Genomic DNA, 19,089 nt, shown 5'->3' with positions numbered 1-19,089 from the left:
CTTAAAGAAGTCCAGACGCTTTTCTTTGCAAGCTCCTTTGACTACGATGACCTGGATGACTGAGAACCTTCACAGACATTTTCTGGTCTTCTTAGTATCCATTTTAGTGTGGTTTCAGCTAACCAAGAATAAGAATTACGTTGTCTGGAAAATGCAATATTTAGAATTAATAAGCGGAGCTGGACACACCCACTACTTCACTCCATGCAGCCGGAAGCGGAAGTGAATCATTTGTAGTGATGCCGCCTCTTTTAATGACTTTACTCAGGGTTATCTGCAACCGCTGTAAATAGGCAGAAGGCTTTTCACCTGAGTTCTGGTTTGTGCTCAAGAATTTGGCAAAAAGCTCATCCCCATCATCAACAGTGCCATAGGATATGTCAAGAAAAATTTACACTGGCTTCCTATCAAATATCGAATTGATTTTAAAATCCTATTGTTTACTTAGAAAATTTTAAACAATATGGCACCTGACTACTTAGCTGATCTCCTCTGTCTGTACAGCCCTCAGAGAGCACTAAGATCATCGGGCCAACTGCTCTTGGTGCAACCTAGGTCTCGGCTGAAGACCAGAGGAGACCGTGCCTTTGCCGTTGCTGCACCCAGGCTATGGAATACTCTCCCTCTTCATATTCGCGCGTCAGATTCCATTCAGTCTTTTAAATCACATTTAAAAACGTATTTGTTTGATCTGGCATTTAAGGCGAATTAGGGTAATTTACATCTGGCTCTGTATTTAGATTATGGAATTATCTTATATTTTAGATATTTGTAATTTATATTTTATTGTGATTTTATTTGTACTGCGATTTTACTGGAAAGCACTTTGGTGTACTTCGGTCTTAAAAATGTGCTATATAAATAAATTTTGATTGATTGATTGAAGAAGGCTGATATAATCATGAAGCGTTAGGACCAAGGTGCTTTGCAATGTCAGCAGTTGGCGGAAGAAGGCTCTCAACTATTTTCGTTACCTTAAGTTTGTCAGATATGGTACGATCTGTGAGGGGGAATTCAACATTGTTGCGCCACGTATCATAATCAGCTTCGAAAGTAGAGCAAGGGGTTTTCTCCGAGAAGGGCCTTTGCGTGACCTTGAGAAGGCATTTCATTGTTCATAATGACATCCTCAACTACTACTCTCTGTACTTCAGGTGGAGTGAGCTGTTCAGGTGGTAAGTAGATAGTGGTTGTTCTGTGCGAGGCAGTCACCTCTACACTTGGAGAGGATGAGTGAGAGCCATGCTCAGGCGAGTGGGTTGAACCACTGCCCAATTTAACAGGACTTTGATCCTCAATGATGGTTGGTTCATCTCTGTCTGTGTCACTAGTGAACTGCGGATTTTGACTAGGCACTGATGCATTTGGTCCAACTGTGGGGTTACTCTCAGTGGACTTCTTCATTTTGGCCAGCTCACCTAACAAAACCTCAAAATCTGCACCACTCAGTTCGGCAAGACCTTTTAGTTCAGTTAGGTAAGAATGGATTAAACACGAACCCCTGTCTGCAGCATACAGCCAGACAGAAGCTGGATATGATGGACAACACTTGGGTTACGGCTTTGTCTTTTGCAAGGTAAGCTATCCTTAAGGAACTGGACTGGTTCACCTGATTGGAACTCCACAATGGCTGTGTTTTTAAAATGTGCCTCTGTGCTAGTTATTTTAATTACTCTTCCAATGGAACCAAACTACCCTAAGTAATCAATAACCTCATTGTCAACCTCATCACCTGTTACCCTCCTACTAGGACAGAGTTAGGTACTTTGACACCTTCAGTTTGGATTACATCCATGTTCTTATTACTCCAACCCAGAATGTCATTGACAAATGTAATGATTTAACCCAAAAGGCATGAAAGCACCAGTTGCTAAACTTCCAAAAATAAAAGGAATTAAACCTCCTGGCTGGTGCGCCACATTTGTGTAGCACCTCTACTCAGGACCAGTACACTTTCACTTCAAATAGAGACCCTAAACATCTTACTAGGTTCAGAAGGAGGTTTTGTTTTGGAGACTCACAAAAGGAATTGGCTTGGAAATGAACAACTGAGACCTTTATTGCCTCAGTACCATTCATAAACATATACAGCACAATAAACCAAACTGCACACTAATAGTGCATTTTAAAGGTGAATAGATATAAAGCAGAACCAAATAAAATAAAGACAGTCGAATGAAAGACTTATACTGAATTGTATCAGAACTCTTTTGAATGAATAAAACGGATGGAAGTGTTCCCGTTGTGAAGTTTGAATTGTCCAGTCTGAATTGTCCTTTAAAGTCGTTGAAACCTGTAGCGGAAGTGTCAGTGTGCAAACCCTATTATCTGGGATAGGGCTTGTCTGAAATACAGGGATGCTTGAATCAGTTTCTCAGGCAAATCCTACAATCCGATCGCATGGCTGGCCACATCATTTCATGATCATTCAGGATCTCATTTGGGCTGTTCTCGCCGTCAGTGGTTCTCCAGAATCCTTTCTAGTAGTTCAAAAAACCAATCTACACAAACAGTGCAGAACAATGAATTTCTTTTCCATCTTGTGTTCTTAACATGAGCTCATGAACTTCTTTTCCAAATGTATTAATAACAAATGGCATTCCATTTAGCTTTACCAAGTTACAAGAGTTACAGTAACTTGTTTGTACCAGTATCAACTATTTTATCACAATTATATCACAATAAAGAACATCAGCAGCTTATACAGTAATGTAAATAGTCATCGCAATCAAGGTTACATTCATCCATAAGGCTAAAAAGCAAAGGTAACTTAATTCACAGTGCAAGTACTAATGAACTTGAAATATGCTCATTTCTATTAAGACTTAACCATTCTAATATAAACAGAGCTAGTGCTTCTATCTGAATACCTCCCCGATCGGAATATGGCTTCGTGGGGGTAGGGTAGCTAACAGCTATTAGCAGCTAGCATCGGCAGTAAAACACCTTTAGCTCAAAGCATTCAACACTTATAACACACTGTAAAGAACAACAAGAAAAGTAAAACAACACACCAAATTTGATGAACAAACGGCATGTCACTCACTGGGATATTCCAACACAAATAACTGGACAGACGTTATTCCCTTTGTGGTCAGAGTTCGGGGCCTAATAAAAGAGTAGCTTATTAGCATTTATACGTAAAACAATCTGGTCTCATTAACCAGGTTACCAAATACTTTTCGGTGAGCTCCGACACACACTTGACTGCCATCAGAGAGGGAAGATCTCATAGGAAGAGACAGGTAATGCTTCCTGCGCACTAGACGCACGGTTGTCAGAACACAAAACTGCATTACAGCACCCCCTTCTGACAATAACAGGCTATAGCCTTAGATAAAAAAAGGGGGGGGGGGGGGATTTTACGGACCTGTATTTCACATGGGTTACACTATTATCTAACAATTCTCAGCCTGTAATTTTGTACTTACTATATAAGTCTAGGATATTCTGTTCAGACTAATTTGGCGCAGGAAAATTGCACCCTGACTTAAACTGGCTATGATATCTAAGCATGTTTGGAAATCCCTCTGCAGCTCTACATGTCAGTCTCAATAATTCAGTTCAATCATAGAGCCAAATTCACTCTTTTACCCATTATTACATGGAGGGCCAACTCTTAATGAGAACCATTGCAATGTATATATATATAAAAAATTTTTTAAAAAAAATTCACTAAATGAACTTTATTTAATCACTATATTCCTAACATGCACAGACAGTGAGTGACTTCTCTCTGCATGTCTTATTTTCACCTTTGACCTTCACTGCGATGTCTGGGAGCCCGTCCCCTTCTCTCTGCCTCTCACACATCCAGTAGCAGGCCATGTTTGTGCCTTCATGAGCTGTACCATCCAGTGTTTTGCTTTATTAAGTCTTTATTATCAATTTTTTTGTCAGTCTCGTATTTACATTTTTCTTTATATCCGGGAGATCTCTCAACCTTGCCAAATCCCATTACACACAATGTACATATGTTTGCACTTCACATCTCCTTTAGCCCATTTTTAGAGACTCAAGTTCATTTATCAACACTTAACTGTTGGAATATTTCCTAAAAATAAACTGAACGTTGAAACCAAATATTTCCTTGGATTTATTGAAATGAATATTTGCAAAGCAATCAAAACAGCACAATCCTCACACCAGCATTGACACCAAAAATATCACCTCTTTTATACTCCTTGTATAAATTGTATCCTACCTACACCCGTTTTCACACCTTCTCTTGTGTGATTAGGTAGAGGATCATTAGGAGGTCCCTCTAAGGGGGACGCTCCCACAGAGCTTAAATCTGGAACTCTCCACCATTTGACCTTAGACCTGAAGAAGATTCTCGGTTGAGAGGTGAAATAATCTTCAAGCAATTTAAAGAAGTCCAGATTTTTAGGGTCTGTTGCAGAGTGAAAGTTTTTCCACAAAAGGTCACAGTGAAACTCTTTCCCACCACCACAGTGATGACAGGGTTGAGAACTGGATCCATCTGTGTCGGTCTGCTTCTAAACAAAGACACAAAGACAGTGTAAGTCAGGGAATTCCTTCAACATTTTAATTCTGAAAGTGGCCTGAAATAAAAAGTAAGCTGATTCTGAGGGGGTCAGGTGGGATACACTGATTGGTTTTAGTTAGATGACCCTCCCGTTGTTCATTTAGTAAATACAAGTAAAATGGATTGATTCTTATAAAGCACCTTTTTACTCTGCCTGAGCACTCAAAGTGCTTTATACAACACGGTAAAGCACTTTGCATGCTAGAGTAAAGTGACCTGGTACTGAGACTCAATAAATGTCTTTGTTGTAGAGCAACCTTTCTACCAGTGGTAGGCAACCTTTCTGATGATGAGTGCCATCTAAAATTTCCTCAAAAGTCAATTTACCATATCAACAATTGCATTAACAATAAATTTAATAATGCTGCATATCAACAGTTACATAACTGCTAAGTGCTACATAACTTTGCACTTTTGCTGTAACGAGACAAATTTCCCACCTGTGGGACTAATAAAGGTCATCTTATCTTACACACTATATAGAACAACTTCATAGAAATAGATTTGCTATATTTCAAAAAAATTTTTTTTTATCCATAACAAGAACACCATAACAGCAAAGGAACTATACAAACAGAAAATGCAGATGCTATTAATGGTCGCCTCACAACAATGGTAAATGGCCTGTATAGCGCTTTACTTAATCCCTATGGACCTTGACACTGCATTCAGTCATCCACCCATTCACACACTGGTGATGGCAGCTACATTGTAGCCACAGCTGCCTTGGGCGCGCTGACAGAGGCGAGGCTGCCGGACACTAGCGCCACCGGGCCCTCTGGCCAACACCAGTAGGCAACGGGTGAAGTGTTTTGCCCAAGGACACAATGACCGAGACTGTCGGAGCCGGGGCTCGAACCGGCAACCTTCCGATTACAAGAAGAACTGCCAACTCTTGAGCCACATTCGCCCCAAAAACAATGATAAGAAAAAATAAACTGGGCTAATATGACTTATCTTTATACAAGGATTTGCAGATTAATGTGATCCCTGCCGCTGCTTTGTATTTGAAAGTTGTGTTATCTGGGGATCATATTTTGTAACTCGTTGAGGTGTCCTGTTATATCAGCGAGAAAGAAACATTGTCAACCCATCTTGATGCATGCTCAATCATCCAGGTAAGAAAACCTCCAAAAATTGATTCTGTTCATCTGGACATATAATTTTGTGGGAGAAACGTTTCGTCACTCATCCAAGTGACTCCTTCAGTCTCAGCTGACTGCAAGTTTCCCCCAATCTTATAAACAGTACATTTGCATAATGGTCAGTGGTTGTTGATCAATGGTCATGAGAATCTGCATAATTAAGCTTAAGGAACTGAACTCCCAGCACATTGTTCCTTCAGTGGGCTGGTTTCAGTCATTATCTAAATGCACTGTTTCCAAAATTCCAAAATTGAGTCCAGTAGAATTACTAACATTCGAACACAATTTAATGAGCACAGTTGAACGAAACAGTCAGTCTTAAACAAGAAGATAATAATATACATACATACCTCACAGTAACTGCACTTGCAGTTTCTTTCTGGTGTGGCTCTGTTGGTGGATTTTAAGGTAACGTGGCGCTTTAAAAGTCTTCTCACACAGGTCACATTTATAAGGTCTCCCCACAGTGTGGGTAAACATGTGGCGTTCTAAGTCTTTATATCTCACAAACAGTTTCCCACACTGATCACAGCAGTAAACGTCATTTCCAGTATGAATGCGGAGGTGAATATTTAGGCTGCCTAGCAAGTGGAAGGTTTTTCCACATATGTGGCAGCTGTACGCCTTAAATCCAGAGTGGATAACTTGATGACGCTGTAAGAGGCCACTGTGAGTAAAAGCTTTACCACACTGATCACAGCTGTATGCTTTAACTCCACTGTGGCTGAGTTGGTGTCTTTTTAAGCTTCCAGCCTCGGTAAAAGATTTTCCACACAAGTCACAGGTGTAAGGTTTAATTCCACTGTGGATGAGTTGGTGTGTTTGTAAGTTTCTAGGCTGGGTAAAAGATTTTCCACATAAGTCACAGGTGTAAGGTTTAATTCCACTGTGGATGAGTTGGTGTCTTTTTAAGCTTTCAGCGTGGGTATAAGATTTTCCACACAAGTCACAGGTGTACGGTTTAACTCCACTGTGGATGAGTTGGTGTCTTTTTAAGCTTTCAGCGTGGATATAAGATTTTCCACACAAGTCACAGGTGTACGGTTTAACTCCACTGTGGACGAGCTGGTGTGTTTGTAAGCTTCCAGCGTGGGCAAAAGATTTTCCACACAAGTCACAGGTGTACGGTTTAATTCCACTGTGGATGAGTTGGTGTCTTTTTAAGTTAACAGCCAAAGTAAAACTTTTTCCACACAAGTCACAGGTGTATGCTTTAACTCCATTGTGGATGAGTCGGTGTGTTTTTAAGCTTTCAGCGTGGGTAAACGATTTTCCACACAAGTCACAGGTGTACGCTTTAATTCCACTGTGGATGAGATGGTGTCTTTTTAAGTTAGCAGCAAAAGTAAAAGATTTTCCACATAAGTCACAGGTGTACGCTTTAACTCCACTGTGGATGAGTTGGTGTGTTTTTAAGCTTCCAGCCCGGTTGAAAGATTTTCCACACAAGTCACAGCTGTACGCTTTAACTCCACTGTGGATGACTTTGTGTCTTTTTAAGCTCCCAGCCAGGGTAAAATCCTTCCCACACTCATCACAGCTGTATGTTTTCTCTCCCTTTCTTCTGTGAGGTTTGTCGGCCTCCTGAGAGCGCTGACTTCTCGCTCCGTGTTGGTCCTGCAGTGACAGAGATACAAACAGAGGCAGTGAGTGAAATGCAGTCGTGGAACAAACTGAAACTGACTCCATTAGTGGAATCAAAGATCTCAACAAACACGTCGTAGGTGTGTTACCACCACCTTCTGCTGATATTATCACATTACAATGATGAGCTACAATGAGAGTTGTAACCTGCACACAGGTTCAATAACAGATATTCTTGCTCACCTTTTGGGTTGAAGTCATTGTTTCCTCTGTAGTGGCTGAGCTGAGTCTAAATGGCTCGTCTCCTCCTGATGATCAGCTGGAACAAAAATATATTTATATGTATTTCATCCTTGATCAAAAGAAGCTGAGATGGAAAGCTCAAATCCACTCAAACTAAATGTTTTCAGTCAGTGTGTCAGCCTCCAGTTAACAACAGTGGTGAGAAACTGCAGTAATGAACCTCCACTGAGTAACTGCAGTTTGGCGCTTCATTTGAACCTCATAGATTTTATTAAACAAAATGGATAAAAAACACACAGTACAAAACAGAAGGTGAGCTGATAGTAAGAGTATCATCATCTCAAACTACATCAAGATTCTTAGAGCATGTCATGGTTCACTTGATCCCTGCAAACAGGCACAAACTGAAACTCTCTAAAGCTTTTGTAAAGACACTGAAGCAGTGGACTGATGAGGCTGTGGAGAATCTGCAGGTGTGTCTGGACTGCACCGACTGGCAGGTTTTCAGAATTGTTATCAACAGTTTGGATTATTATAGAGATGCTGTGACATCCTGTGACATCAGCTTCTGTGAGGAAGCTGCACAGCATCACACACCAGGGTGAGTTAGAATAATGGCCAGCCTTGGTTCTCTAATATATTCATTGGGCTATAAAGCTGAAGACATGATCACTTCAATGAACCTGACCGAAAAGGAGGTGAGTGAGTACCACACTCTCAAAAACAAACTTAAGGCACACTTTGTAGTCAGAAGAAACATTATCTTTTAAACGTGAAAAGTTCAACCGAAGGCAGCAAGAAGTGGGAGAGACGGCAGATCGGTTTATTACATCCCTATATGCCTTGGCGTAGCATTGTGACTACGGGGCGCTGTACAGTGAAATGATAATTGACAGACTCGCTGTCGGAATGAGAGACAAGAGGCTCTCGGAGGAACTGCAAGTGGATGCAAAGCTCATGTTAGAAAAAGCAGTGATAGGGATTCCCCAAAGTGAGCTTGTTAAGAAGCACCAGCATCTTCTTAAAAACAACTTCAAGCAGGAGAATCCTTGCAACGTGGACATCATTAGCAAAGATAAAACATTTCAAACCAGAACAGACTGTGCCACAAAACACAGAGAGGAACATGAAACATGACACAAGGCAATGCAATCGATGTGGAAAGACAACACCTCACAGCAAAAAGAAGAAGAAGAAGAAGAAGAAGAAAGTGTACTTTATTGGTCCCCGTGGGGAAAATCCCTCTCTGCATTTAACCCATTCACTCAGTGAAGCAGTGCCCAGCCAAAGAGGTAGTCTGCAATCAGTGTAAAAAGAAAGGTCACTATGCAAGAGTGTGCAGGTCGGGGGCACTGGGAGAAATATGGGCAGCAGGTGGTGACATTGAAGAGAGGGAAGTAGCACAGTAGCATCTGATAGAACTGAGGATGCATGGATGACTAAAAAAAAAAGTTAACAATATAGACCTGTTGGCTCAAAATTGACAAAAGAGCGGATGTAACAGTCTTGCCTGAAAGAAAAAAGCAGTTACAAAAGAAAGCAGTTAGCAGTTACAGAGAAATTTACAGCTAACCTGAGTACTCCGGGCAACACTACAATACTGTGTATGTAGTAGCAGACCTGACACAAGGGTTACTTAGCTGCCCAACAAGTGTAGAGCTTGGGTTAGTGGACAGAATAGAAGCAGTGTCACTCCCTTCAGCAGAGGCGGTAAAGCAGCAGTTTCTGAAGCTACTTAGCTGTTTAGGACAAATGGAGGGGGAATACAAAATTGAGCTTAAAGCAGATGCTAAGCCATTTATCTGTTGACCCCAAAAAGGGTCCCACTTCCCTACTGCCTAAAATCAAAAAGGAGCTAGCTTGTATAGAAGAGTTAGGGGTAATCTCCAGAGTGTAGCAGTCTACTGGACTGCTGTGCAGGAATCTTTCCAGTACCCAAACCAAACAGAGAAGAAGTGTGTGTATTGACTTGACCAAACGTAACAATTCTGTGAAAAGAGAAAGACACATGTTGCAATCAGTATAGCACACCCTAGGACAGCTAGAAGGCGCAAAGTTCTTCTCAAAACTCGATGCTAACTCAGAATTGTGGAAAATACCTTTTTCCAAGCAGTCAGCTCTTTTCACAACCTTCATCACGCCATTTGGAAGGTATTGTTTCAATAGACTGTTTCAGCATATCTTCAGCTCCTGAGCATTTTCAAAAATGAATGTCTCAAGTCTTGGAGGGGCTGGACGAAGTTGTCTGCCAAATGGATGACATTTTGGACACACAGGCCCAGCACGACAAGAGACTAGTCGCAGTCCTTGTGTGGTTCACAAAAGCAGGTGTGACATTGAAAAGTGAGAAATGCGACTTTGCAAAAACCTTGATCAAGTTCCTTGGACAGATCATTGACAGTACAAGCGTCAAAGCAGACCCAGAAAAAGTGAACATGGTCAGCAACATGGAGGCTGATGTAAGTGGAGCGAGACAATTTCTGAAAATGGTTAATCATCAAGGCAATGTTTCCCCACCAAGCAGAAAAAACAGCTATTGAGAGAACTACTCCGTAGCAAAAAAGTACTGTTGGAGTGAGGCTCAACAAACAGTGTTTGACAGCATTAAGTCAGTACTGAGTACCTGGCAGTCTACAGTCCCAAAGCACAAACAACAGTATCAGCCTTAAGCATCCTCCTATGGACTGGGAGCAGTGCTACTTCAGAAACAAGAGGAAGACTCAACCAAGGTAGTGACCTTCACTTCAAAAGCATCAACCCCCACACAACAAAGATATACTCAAATAGAGAAGGAGGCATTAGCCGTTAGGGCTGCCAGGATTTGTCAACTAGTCACGATTACTTCGACTATTAAATTTGCTGACAACTAATTTAATAGTTGACGCATCCTTTGAAGCTTTGTAAGATCCTGAAAGACACAGGAATACGTAGGATTCAAGAGTGTACTAACGGACTGAAACAGAAGATGGCAGCACTACATCTACAAGAATCCCAGTTGCCGTTAAACGCCAAAGAAGAAGAAGCAGTTTCCAGTATCGTAGGTGATAACAAAGGCTGTCCAAACTAGAAGACTTCTCCAAATGCAGTCGACAAATGCGTGCTACATTTCACTAGATTTGAAGGATGGGTCAGGTGTATTCTTCGTGACCAACCTATCCCAGAATTCATAGCGTGGCTCAGCCAATTCCAGTTTTCAACTATGGTGGCAGCTACTTAGTTTTAATTGTGTGAATGCCACACGGCATTCACACAATTAAAACAGCAGAAGTGCGAATGCCGTGAGGCATTCACACGATTGTGTTCCTGTTTTTCTTTATTCTTTATTGTGTGAATGCAGCAGCTTTCAGGAAAAAAATCAGCTTCTACGCAGTGTTTTTTCAGCGGTTTCTCCTTCTTCTGCTGTTTTCAGATTCCACTACACGGCATTCACACTGGATTTTCGCAGGAAATGCAACTTTTCTAGTTCTACCTTATTCTAGTTGCTCAGACATTTGCTGGTTAACTACTCCCTCAGTTTTCATCTGATTTTCACCATTCACACTTTAAACTGTTCTGCTCCTTCTGCTAATGCCTGCTATATCTTCTGGTGCACATAACTTTTATACTTTGAGATATTAAGCTTTTTATGCAATTTTTTTGGCCCACTTTGCTGAATGGGACCACATTATCAGTGTGATCACCAGTTTTGCTTGCACAAGTATTTGGCCCCTTGAACTTTGACCCATTTTGTCCCATTACAGCCACAAACATGAATCAATTTTATTGGAATTCCACATGAAAGGCCAATACAAAGTGGTGCACTTGTGAGAAGTGGAACAAAAATTATACATGATTCCAAACTTTTTTTTTTTTTTTTTTTACAAATAAATAACTGCAAAGTGGGGTGTGCGTAATTATTCAGCCCCCTGAGTCAATACTTTGTAGAACCACCTTTTGCTGCAATTACAGTTGCCAGTCTTTTAGGGTATGTCTCTACCAGCTTTGCACATCTAGAGACAGAAATCCTTGCCCATTCTTCTTTGCAAAACAGCTCCAGCTCAGTCAGATTAGATGGACAGTGTTTGTGAACAGCTGTTTTCAGATCTTGCCACAGATTGTCGATTGGATTTAGATCTGGACTTTGACTGGGCCATCCTAACACATGGATAGGTTTTGTTTTAAACCATTCCATTGTTGCCCTGGCTTTATGTATAGGGTGGGTGCCCTGCTGGAAGGTGAACCTCCGCCCCAGTCTCAAGTCTTTTGCAGACTCCAAGAGGTTTTCTTTCAAGATTGCTCTGTATTTGGCTCCATCCATTTCCCCATCAACTCTGACCAGCTTCCCTGTCCTTGCTAAAGAGAAGCACCCCCAGAGCATGATGCTGCCTCACCATATTTGACAGTGGGGATGGTGTGTTGAGAGTGATGTGCAGTGTTAGTTTTCAGCCACACAGTGTTTTGCATTTTGGCCTAATCTTTTTGTATAACTGGAAAATGCCAAGTATGGACAGTTGTTGTGAGATACCAAATCTCCTTTTCAAAACACTGAAAATTACCTCCATTATATTTTCCCACCAATTCCGAAGTCCCGAACAGCTCCATAAGATATGTAAAATCGAAACATTTTGACCATCACATCTCCAACATTCGTCCGTAGAGGCCAGGTTCCATTTATACAATTGTTGCGGTGTTCGATGCCACCAATGGATTATTTTAAGTTGAATAAATCTACTGCCTGTTTCTTTATAACTAGTATTAACATTTTGAAAACATGAATCCCATTCAACTGAAGATATGGCCAATGCCATGTCCTGGGCCCAGTAGCCCTTAACTTTAAGGAGAGGGTCAGCCGACCGTTCTTGCGATAAATGATAAATCTTAGAGGTAATGGTCTTGAGAGCAGGACTTCCACAGGGCTGCCCACAGGACAGGTTCCCAACCACTTTGATAATGAACTATGTATTTGGACATATCTCCAGAATTGATTACGCTGCAACTTATATAATTCCACAATTTTATCAAAGCTTAAAAAACATTTAGTCCCACAATCAAATAAATCTGATACATTACGGATGCCTGCCTTACACCACTGTAACCAGTCAACCGATGTCCCTCCAATTAAAATTATTTTATTTCCCCATAAGGATGCCGAAGGAGATTTAATAAAGTCCCAGCGACCCACCCTATGTAATTTACACCACAATGTCTTCGCATTTGCAATTATAGGATGGGTACGTTTATGACTGGTATCAAACAGCTCCCTCCAAGGAGAAATACCGCCATTAACTTCCGTCTCCATATGGGACCAGATGGGTTTAACTGGTGCAGTAGGGTAACCAAGCTCTAAGTCGTTTCACATTCATCACCCAATAATACCACTGGAAATTAGGCAATGAAAAACCTCCTTGTTTTGTACTCGCTTGAAGTTTCTTAATACTTAAACGATGTGGTGAGCTACCCCAAAGAAACTGCCGAATCAAAAAATCTAGATCTTTGAAATACTTATCTGGAATGTGTAATGGAATATTGGATAAAATATAAAAGATCATGGGTGCAGTCATCATCTTAATACAACTCATTTTACCACATATTGTGAGACGTATTCCGGACCATCTACCAAATTCCATTTTTATTCTTTCAAACATTGGCTCCATATTTGCTCAGACCATCTTAGTGTAATCTGAGGTCATTTGTATCCCCAAATACCTCAAACCATTCACAGACCACCCAAACTCCCACTGTTTATATAAAGTATGAGGGCAGTGTCCTGACATAGGCATTGCCCAGTTGACGCAATACCCTGAAAGCAGCGTAAAGCTTTCTATACATTCTAATAGGGCTGGAATTGACTTCCCAGACTGGGTCATAAGTAACAACATATCATCTGCAGTGTTGGTCAAGTTACTTGAAAAAAGTAATCAGTAACTAATTACTGATTACTTCCCAAAAAAGTAATCCCGTTACTTTACTGATTACTTATTTTCAAAAGTAATTAATTACTTAGTTACTTAGTTACTTTTTAAAAACACGATTTACAACCTGAAGAGGTGATAAAGCGATAGATCTTTCAGCCCAATTCTACTTTTTCTACATAATCCATCATACAAAATGTAATCAAATGGAAAAGTCTCTTTTTAAAACTTGTTTTATTAGTTTTAATCTTTTAACTTTATGCATCAAGCAAAAATTTAATTATATGCACCATTCTCTGACTGGAAGAAATTTTTTTTAATATTTAAACCTATTTTCTGCACATTCCAGCACATAAAATAATTTTTTTTTTGTGTTTACACTCACTCTTTCAAATAGATGCAAGTAAAACACAGCAGAAAATAAATAAAGTCAAAGACTCAGCGGTCCTGTTGCTCTATTTTCACCTGTAAAGCAGGACTGGGGTAGGCGGAGGTGTGCTCTGGTGCAGGTGTGCCGCGGTCAGTGGAAGAATCCGCGAGTTTCTCTGTGAGTTTCCCATTACGTCGTTGTGCACTCGGTGCTTGTTTGGAAGTTTAGGGCTTTTTTTCGCTGTAAAAAGAATTTTTCTTCCCACGCACGATGGACGCTAATGTTTTTGTCACTTTTTATGGAATCAAACTCAAAGTAAGGTCAGTACTTCCACGCTTTAAACGCTGCACACTCATGCTCTCTCCCGCACTCGATATATTATTCATTGTTGATCTGCACACAGCTGTTGCCACGAACGTCGCACTCACTTACGTCATTGTCATGAGACATTCTTGCAAAAAAATCACGGTTTTAGTAACGCAGCGTTCCTACGGGAAAGTAACGGTAATCTAATTACCGTTTTTGCAATAGTAATCCCTTACTTTACTCGTTACTCGAAAAAAGTAATCAGATTACAAGTAACGCGTTACTGCCCATCTCTGATCATCTGCATATCATAGAAGCTTATGTTGACTATTAACCATCGAAATTCCAAATACGTCCGCACCTACACGGGTATGTTTGAAAACGCAGCTGTTTCGTCCACACGTAAACGGCGTTTCGAATCACCGAAAACAGATTTTTTTTAAAACTCATTTTTTTCTGTTTACGTGTGGACAAGGAATACAGAGGTCAAAGGTATGTGCCTTTTTTTCACGTCACGCTGTGCGCCACGTTATTGTTTACAGGAGATGAATTGCAGAATGGCAGGTAGTCAGATTAACAGTATTTTGTCTCTATCTTCAGGTTTTACATTGGGTTTTTTGGGGTTTTTTCCCCCCTTTTCATACCGCTCTCCCCCTGCAATGGCTCTGTGACCCCCTAAGGGCGGGCCCCACACTTTGGGAAGGTCTGTCTTAAACAAATAATCCTACTCAACACAATCAAAAGCTTTAGCAGCATCCAGCGATAGGGCCACTTTTGGATATACTGAATCATATATATAATTTTTTCGCCATTACTACTTTTAATCGACCCACGAAGACCCTTGACAAGATTTTTTGGTCAGAATTCAGCAAAGATATGGGGCTCAACCACTTGGGTCTAAAGGGTCTTTCCCAGTTTTAGGAATAAATGTTATAAGTCCAGAGTGCATTGACTGAGGTAATGAGCCTACTTTAAAAGCCTCATTAAAAACATCAAGCAACAGGGGACTTAACATATCCTCAAATGCTCTATAGAAATCCAATGGTAACCCATCTAATCCTGGAGCTTTATTAAGTGGCATACTGTTAATTGCACGGGTAATCTCCTCCACTGTAATTGGAGCATCTATAATCTGCTGGTCAGTAGCAGAAAGCTGTGGCAGGTTTAAATCAGTAAAGAATGCTTCAAATTTCTGTTCATCTAAACTACCTCGTGTAGAATAAAGATTATTGTAAAAATGTTACCGTTTGGTAAATCGGTTTGGCTGAGATTAAAGTTACAGTTTTCACACAGCTGAATAAACGTCAAACAGAAAACTGGTTAAACAGAAGGGTAAGATGGTAGAATTTACTCCAGTGTCCTGCTATTTTTTAGACAGCAAGAAGCAGGAGGCTGAGGTTATTGAACTCCACAGAGGCAATCTGCAAATTTCATTAAAAGTTTAATAAACTGTCATCTTGTCTTTATTTTTGGTTAGCACATACTTTAAACACTATAAGCTAATGATAATTATATAAGAGCAGATGCATGCTGGTGCAAATAGCAGTTCATTTTCCATCCAATGGATGCATGACGTGATTATCGCAAAAATAATCTAGTCGACTATCAAAAGAATCATTTTTGGCAGCCCTATTAGCCATAACCTGGGCGTGCAAGTGATTTTCTCATCAGCATCAAGTTTCATGTTGTGACAGATCACAAGCCTTTAGAGCTACTTTTAGTCTCCAAGAACTTAGATGAACTACCGCCACGAGTACAAAGACTGAGAATGAGATTACCGTATTTTCACGACCATAAGGCGCACTTAAAAGTCTTAGATTTTCTTCAAAAAGTACGGCACGCCCTATAGCGCAGTGCGCCCTGTGTGTTGTAAGGAGGACGTAGTAGAGAACACCATGAGAACGCTAAAGGGTGAAGTGTGGGCGTTGATTGTATATACCGGACAATCGCACATACCTGTCTAAAAGGACAGGTATGTGCATTATGTGGAACATCGTTGTTTTAACAACCCTGAAAATGGCAAAGAGACACGTTTATTAAGCACAGTTTAAACTGAAGGCCATCAGCTACGCGGAGGAACATGGAAATCGAGCAGCGGCGAGAGAATTTAAGATTAACGAATCGATGGTTCGCAAATGGAGGAAGCTAGAAAACGAGCTCCGGCAGGTCAAGAAAACGCAGCTGAGTTTCCGCGGACATAAGGCGAGGTGGCCCGAGTTGGAGGAAAGACTCGAGCGGTGGATCATCGAGCAAAGAGCGAGCGGGAGAAGCGTTTCGACGGTCACCATTCGGCTAAAAGCAGTTTCACTAGCTGAAGAGATGAACATTGAACATTTCCAAGGAGGTCCGTCTTGGTGCTTTCGTTTTATGAAACGGTGCCATTTTTCCATCCGGACCAGGACTACGGTAGCGCAGCAACTTCCAGCGGATTATAAGGAAAAGCTGGCCATCTTCCGCTCCTACTGCAGCAAACACATCGGCGACAAAAACATCCAGCCCAGCCACATCACAAACATGGACGAGGTCCCGCTCACTTTTGACATCCCGGTGAGTCACACTGTGGAGAAGAAGGGGACCAGCACGGTAGCGATACGCACAACGGGGCACGAAAAGTCTTCTTTCACTGTTGTGCTTGGCTGCCATGCTAATGGACAGAAACTGCCGCCTATGGTGATTTTTAAACGAAAGACTTTGCCTAAAGAGAAGTTTCCAGCAGAAATCATCATTAAGGCAAATGAAAAGGGCTGGATGGATGAGGAAATGATGAAAGACTGGCTGAGGGAGGTGTATGTAAGGAGACCAGGTGGTTTTTTCCACGCATCACCATCGCTGTTGATCTGTGACTCTATGCGTGCCCATCTCACAGCCAATGTGAAAAAACTAGTGAAACAAATGAACTGTGAGCTTGCTGTAACTGGAGTAACAGCCAGTATTTGGTTGTAGTGGACTATTTCTCAAGATACACAGAAATACCTGAGCTGTCTTCTAACACATCAGCAGCAATGATTGAACACTTAAAGTCCGTATTGGCACGCCACAGCATACCAACATAATTAAAGTCAGATAATGGCCCACAATTCTCCTCAGAACTCTTCCCAACGTTTGCTCTAGAGTGGGGCTTTGCCCACACCGCTTCCAGCCTGAGATTCCCTCAGAGAAACGGTGAGACTGAAAGAGAAATGAGAACAGTAAAAAGCCTTCTACAGAAAGCAGACCCATCTCTCACCATCATGGCATATTGCACCACACCACTTGCCAATGGACATAGCCCTGCAGAGATTCTAATGGGGAGGAAACTTCGTACCACAGCCCCTATACTTCCATCCTGCCTCAAACCAGGCAGGATAAACATCACTATGCTGAGAGACATAAAAAAGAAAAAAAGAGAGAGAGGAGAGATAGAAACAGTGGAAATGGTTCAACAACAGAGAGCACAAGACCTCACTGGACTACAACCAGGAGATCAAGTTTGGATCTGGGACATGAAAGAAAACGGGACAATATAAAGCAGAGCGGAATTCTCCACGATATTATCTCATTGAGACAATCCCCCACCCACCCAAGTCTCATATACCACCAAGTAACCAAACTACGGAAAGAAGATATCCTAGAAGCCAAATCACAACAACAGTCGCCTTGAGGATTTGGTGCTATATAAAAAAAATATAAATATAACTGAATTGAATACTCAGAGGAGGGGTGTTATGGTAGGGACTAATTAAATGGTTCATGCAGCACCGTCTGGTTTTTTGTGTTGTGGCCTGCCAATAAAGGGACTCACTATGTTAAGACAGAGCTGTCCTTGTCTCATTAATACTGCTGCTATTATAAACCCCAGATCTACAAAAACAACGTGTTCATCCACAGCACCTGGACAATAAAGTTATAGTGACCCTGATACTGCAGCAGATCGCTCTGACTTCCTGTTATCACTTCAAATAGAAACGAGGCTGTAGAGGTTTGGTGCAGGCAGAAAAACAGCTGCAGGGACAATGAAAAGACTTTTCTGCTCCAACTTCTCCCAGCATGCTGAGCTAATGATTAGTTGGTGTTTTTCTCCAAACACTCTCTCACTCTTCTCTCAACGTGTTCACAATAAACTGTGAACAGACACCGAGGAGAGCAGCAGAAGACCTCATTCAGGAGCTAAACTCAACATGAACTGAACTCACAGTAAAGTTAGCTCGGTGCTTACCTTTAGATGAGCCCACAAACCGAGAGAAACTCCGCGATGAAGCTGCAACTCTTTCCAAACACAGGAAACAGATCAGGGAGCAGAGACCCACGTGGTTCACGCTGATCTCAGCTACGATCCAGGAGACAAGGGTGGGCAGATCGATGCAGATATCGATCAGGACGTTGGTAGTGGTTTATGATCGATACTTTAGTTTGTTTCTCTCCTCTAAGTTCACTACTTTACTCCCGTTTCATGACAAAGGAGCTCTCTCTGCTCGACTCCTCTCGTGCACACACACTTTGCTCCGCCCTCTTCTCTTCTTCTTCTTCTTTGTGTTTAACGGCGGTTGGCAACCAACGTAAAGGAGCATTACCGCCTCCTACTGTTCCGGAGTATGGGTCAGACAGTGAGTTTACAATTTGTATCCAAAAATAAATAAATAAATAAATAAATTTCCCAATTCCCCGCTCCTTCAATCTATTCTGCAGAACTGACCTCTCCACATCATAACCCTTACACCGCAGTATTACATGCTCTACTGTCTCCATCTCCTCCTGGCATACTCCACAAAGCCCCGTCTCATGTTCTCCTATCATCTGTAGTGTTTTATTTAATGCACAATGTCCCAGTCACGTGCAGTCACGTGACTCAGCAGCACATCTTAACCACATGGGGTATGTTCCAAAAGTTCCTCCATTCTCCTTTTTTCCTAACTTCTTTTCATTGGCCTTGATGAAAACGTCATCATAGGAAGAAGAATTGCTAAGGACTCAGGAAAAGCGAAGAGCGCTGCTGAGAATTGGAACAGCCTTACACCCGTCTCT

General features: G+C 41.4%; 1 protein-coding gene across 1 annotated transcript; it reads right to left on the bottom strand.

Moving 5' to 3' along the window:
• Window positions 1-3,344: 3,344 nt before the first annotated feature.
• LOC146702321 (uncharacterized) lies at window positions 3,345-18,568 on the bottom strand. The gene is made up of 4 exons (XM_085468775.1): window positions 18,284-18,568; window positions 7,522-7,597; window positions 6,045-7,311; window positions 3,345-4,499 (listed from the first exon to the last, which is right to left on the bottom strand). The coding sequence occupies exons 2-3, from the start codon at window positions 7,537-7,539 to the stop codon at window positions 6,046-6,048; spliced, it is 1,284 nt and encodes a 427-aa protein (XP_085324901.1). The 5' UTR covers window positions 7,540-7,597; window positions 18,284-18,568; the 3' UTR covers window positions 3,345-4,499; window position 6,045.
• Between the last annotated feature and the right edge of the window lie 521 nt (window positions 18,569-19,089).

This window comes from Copadichromis virginalis, linkage group LG9 (assembly GCF_057382275.1).
Source record: "Copadichromis virginalis isolate Kocher_CV1m ecotype Utaka linkage group LG9, C_Virginalis_male_GT1.1, whole genome shotgun sequence".
Lineage (NCBI taxonomy): Eukaryota > Metazoa > Chordata > Actinopteri > Cichliformes > Cichlidae > Copadichromis > Copadichromis virginalis.
Note: the sequence above shows the minus strand (reverse complement) of the source record. Positions and strands in the feature narration are given on the sequence as shown.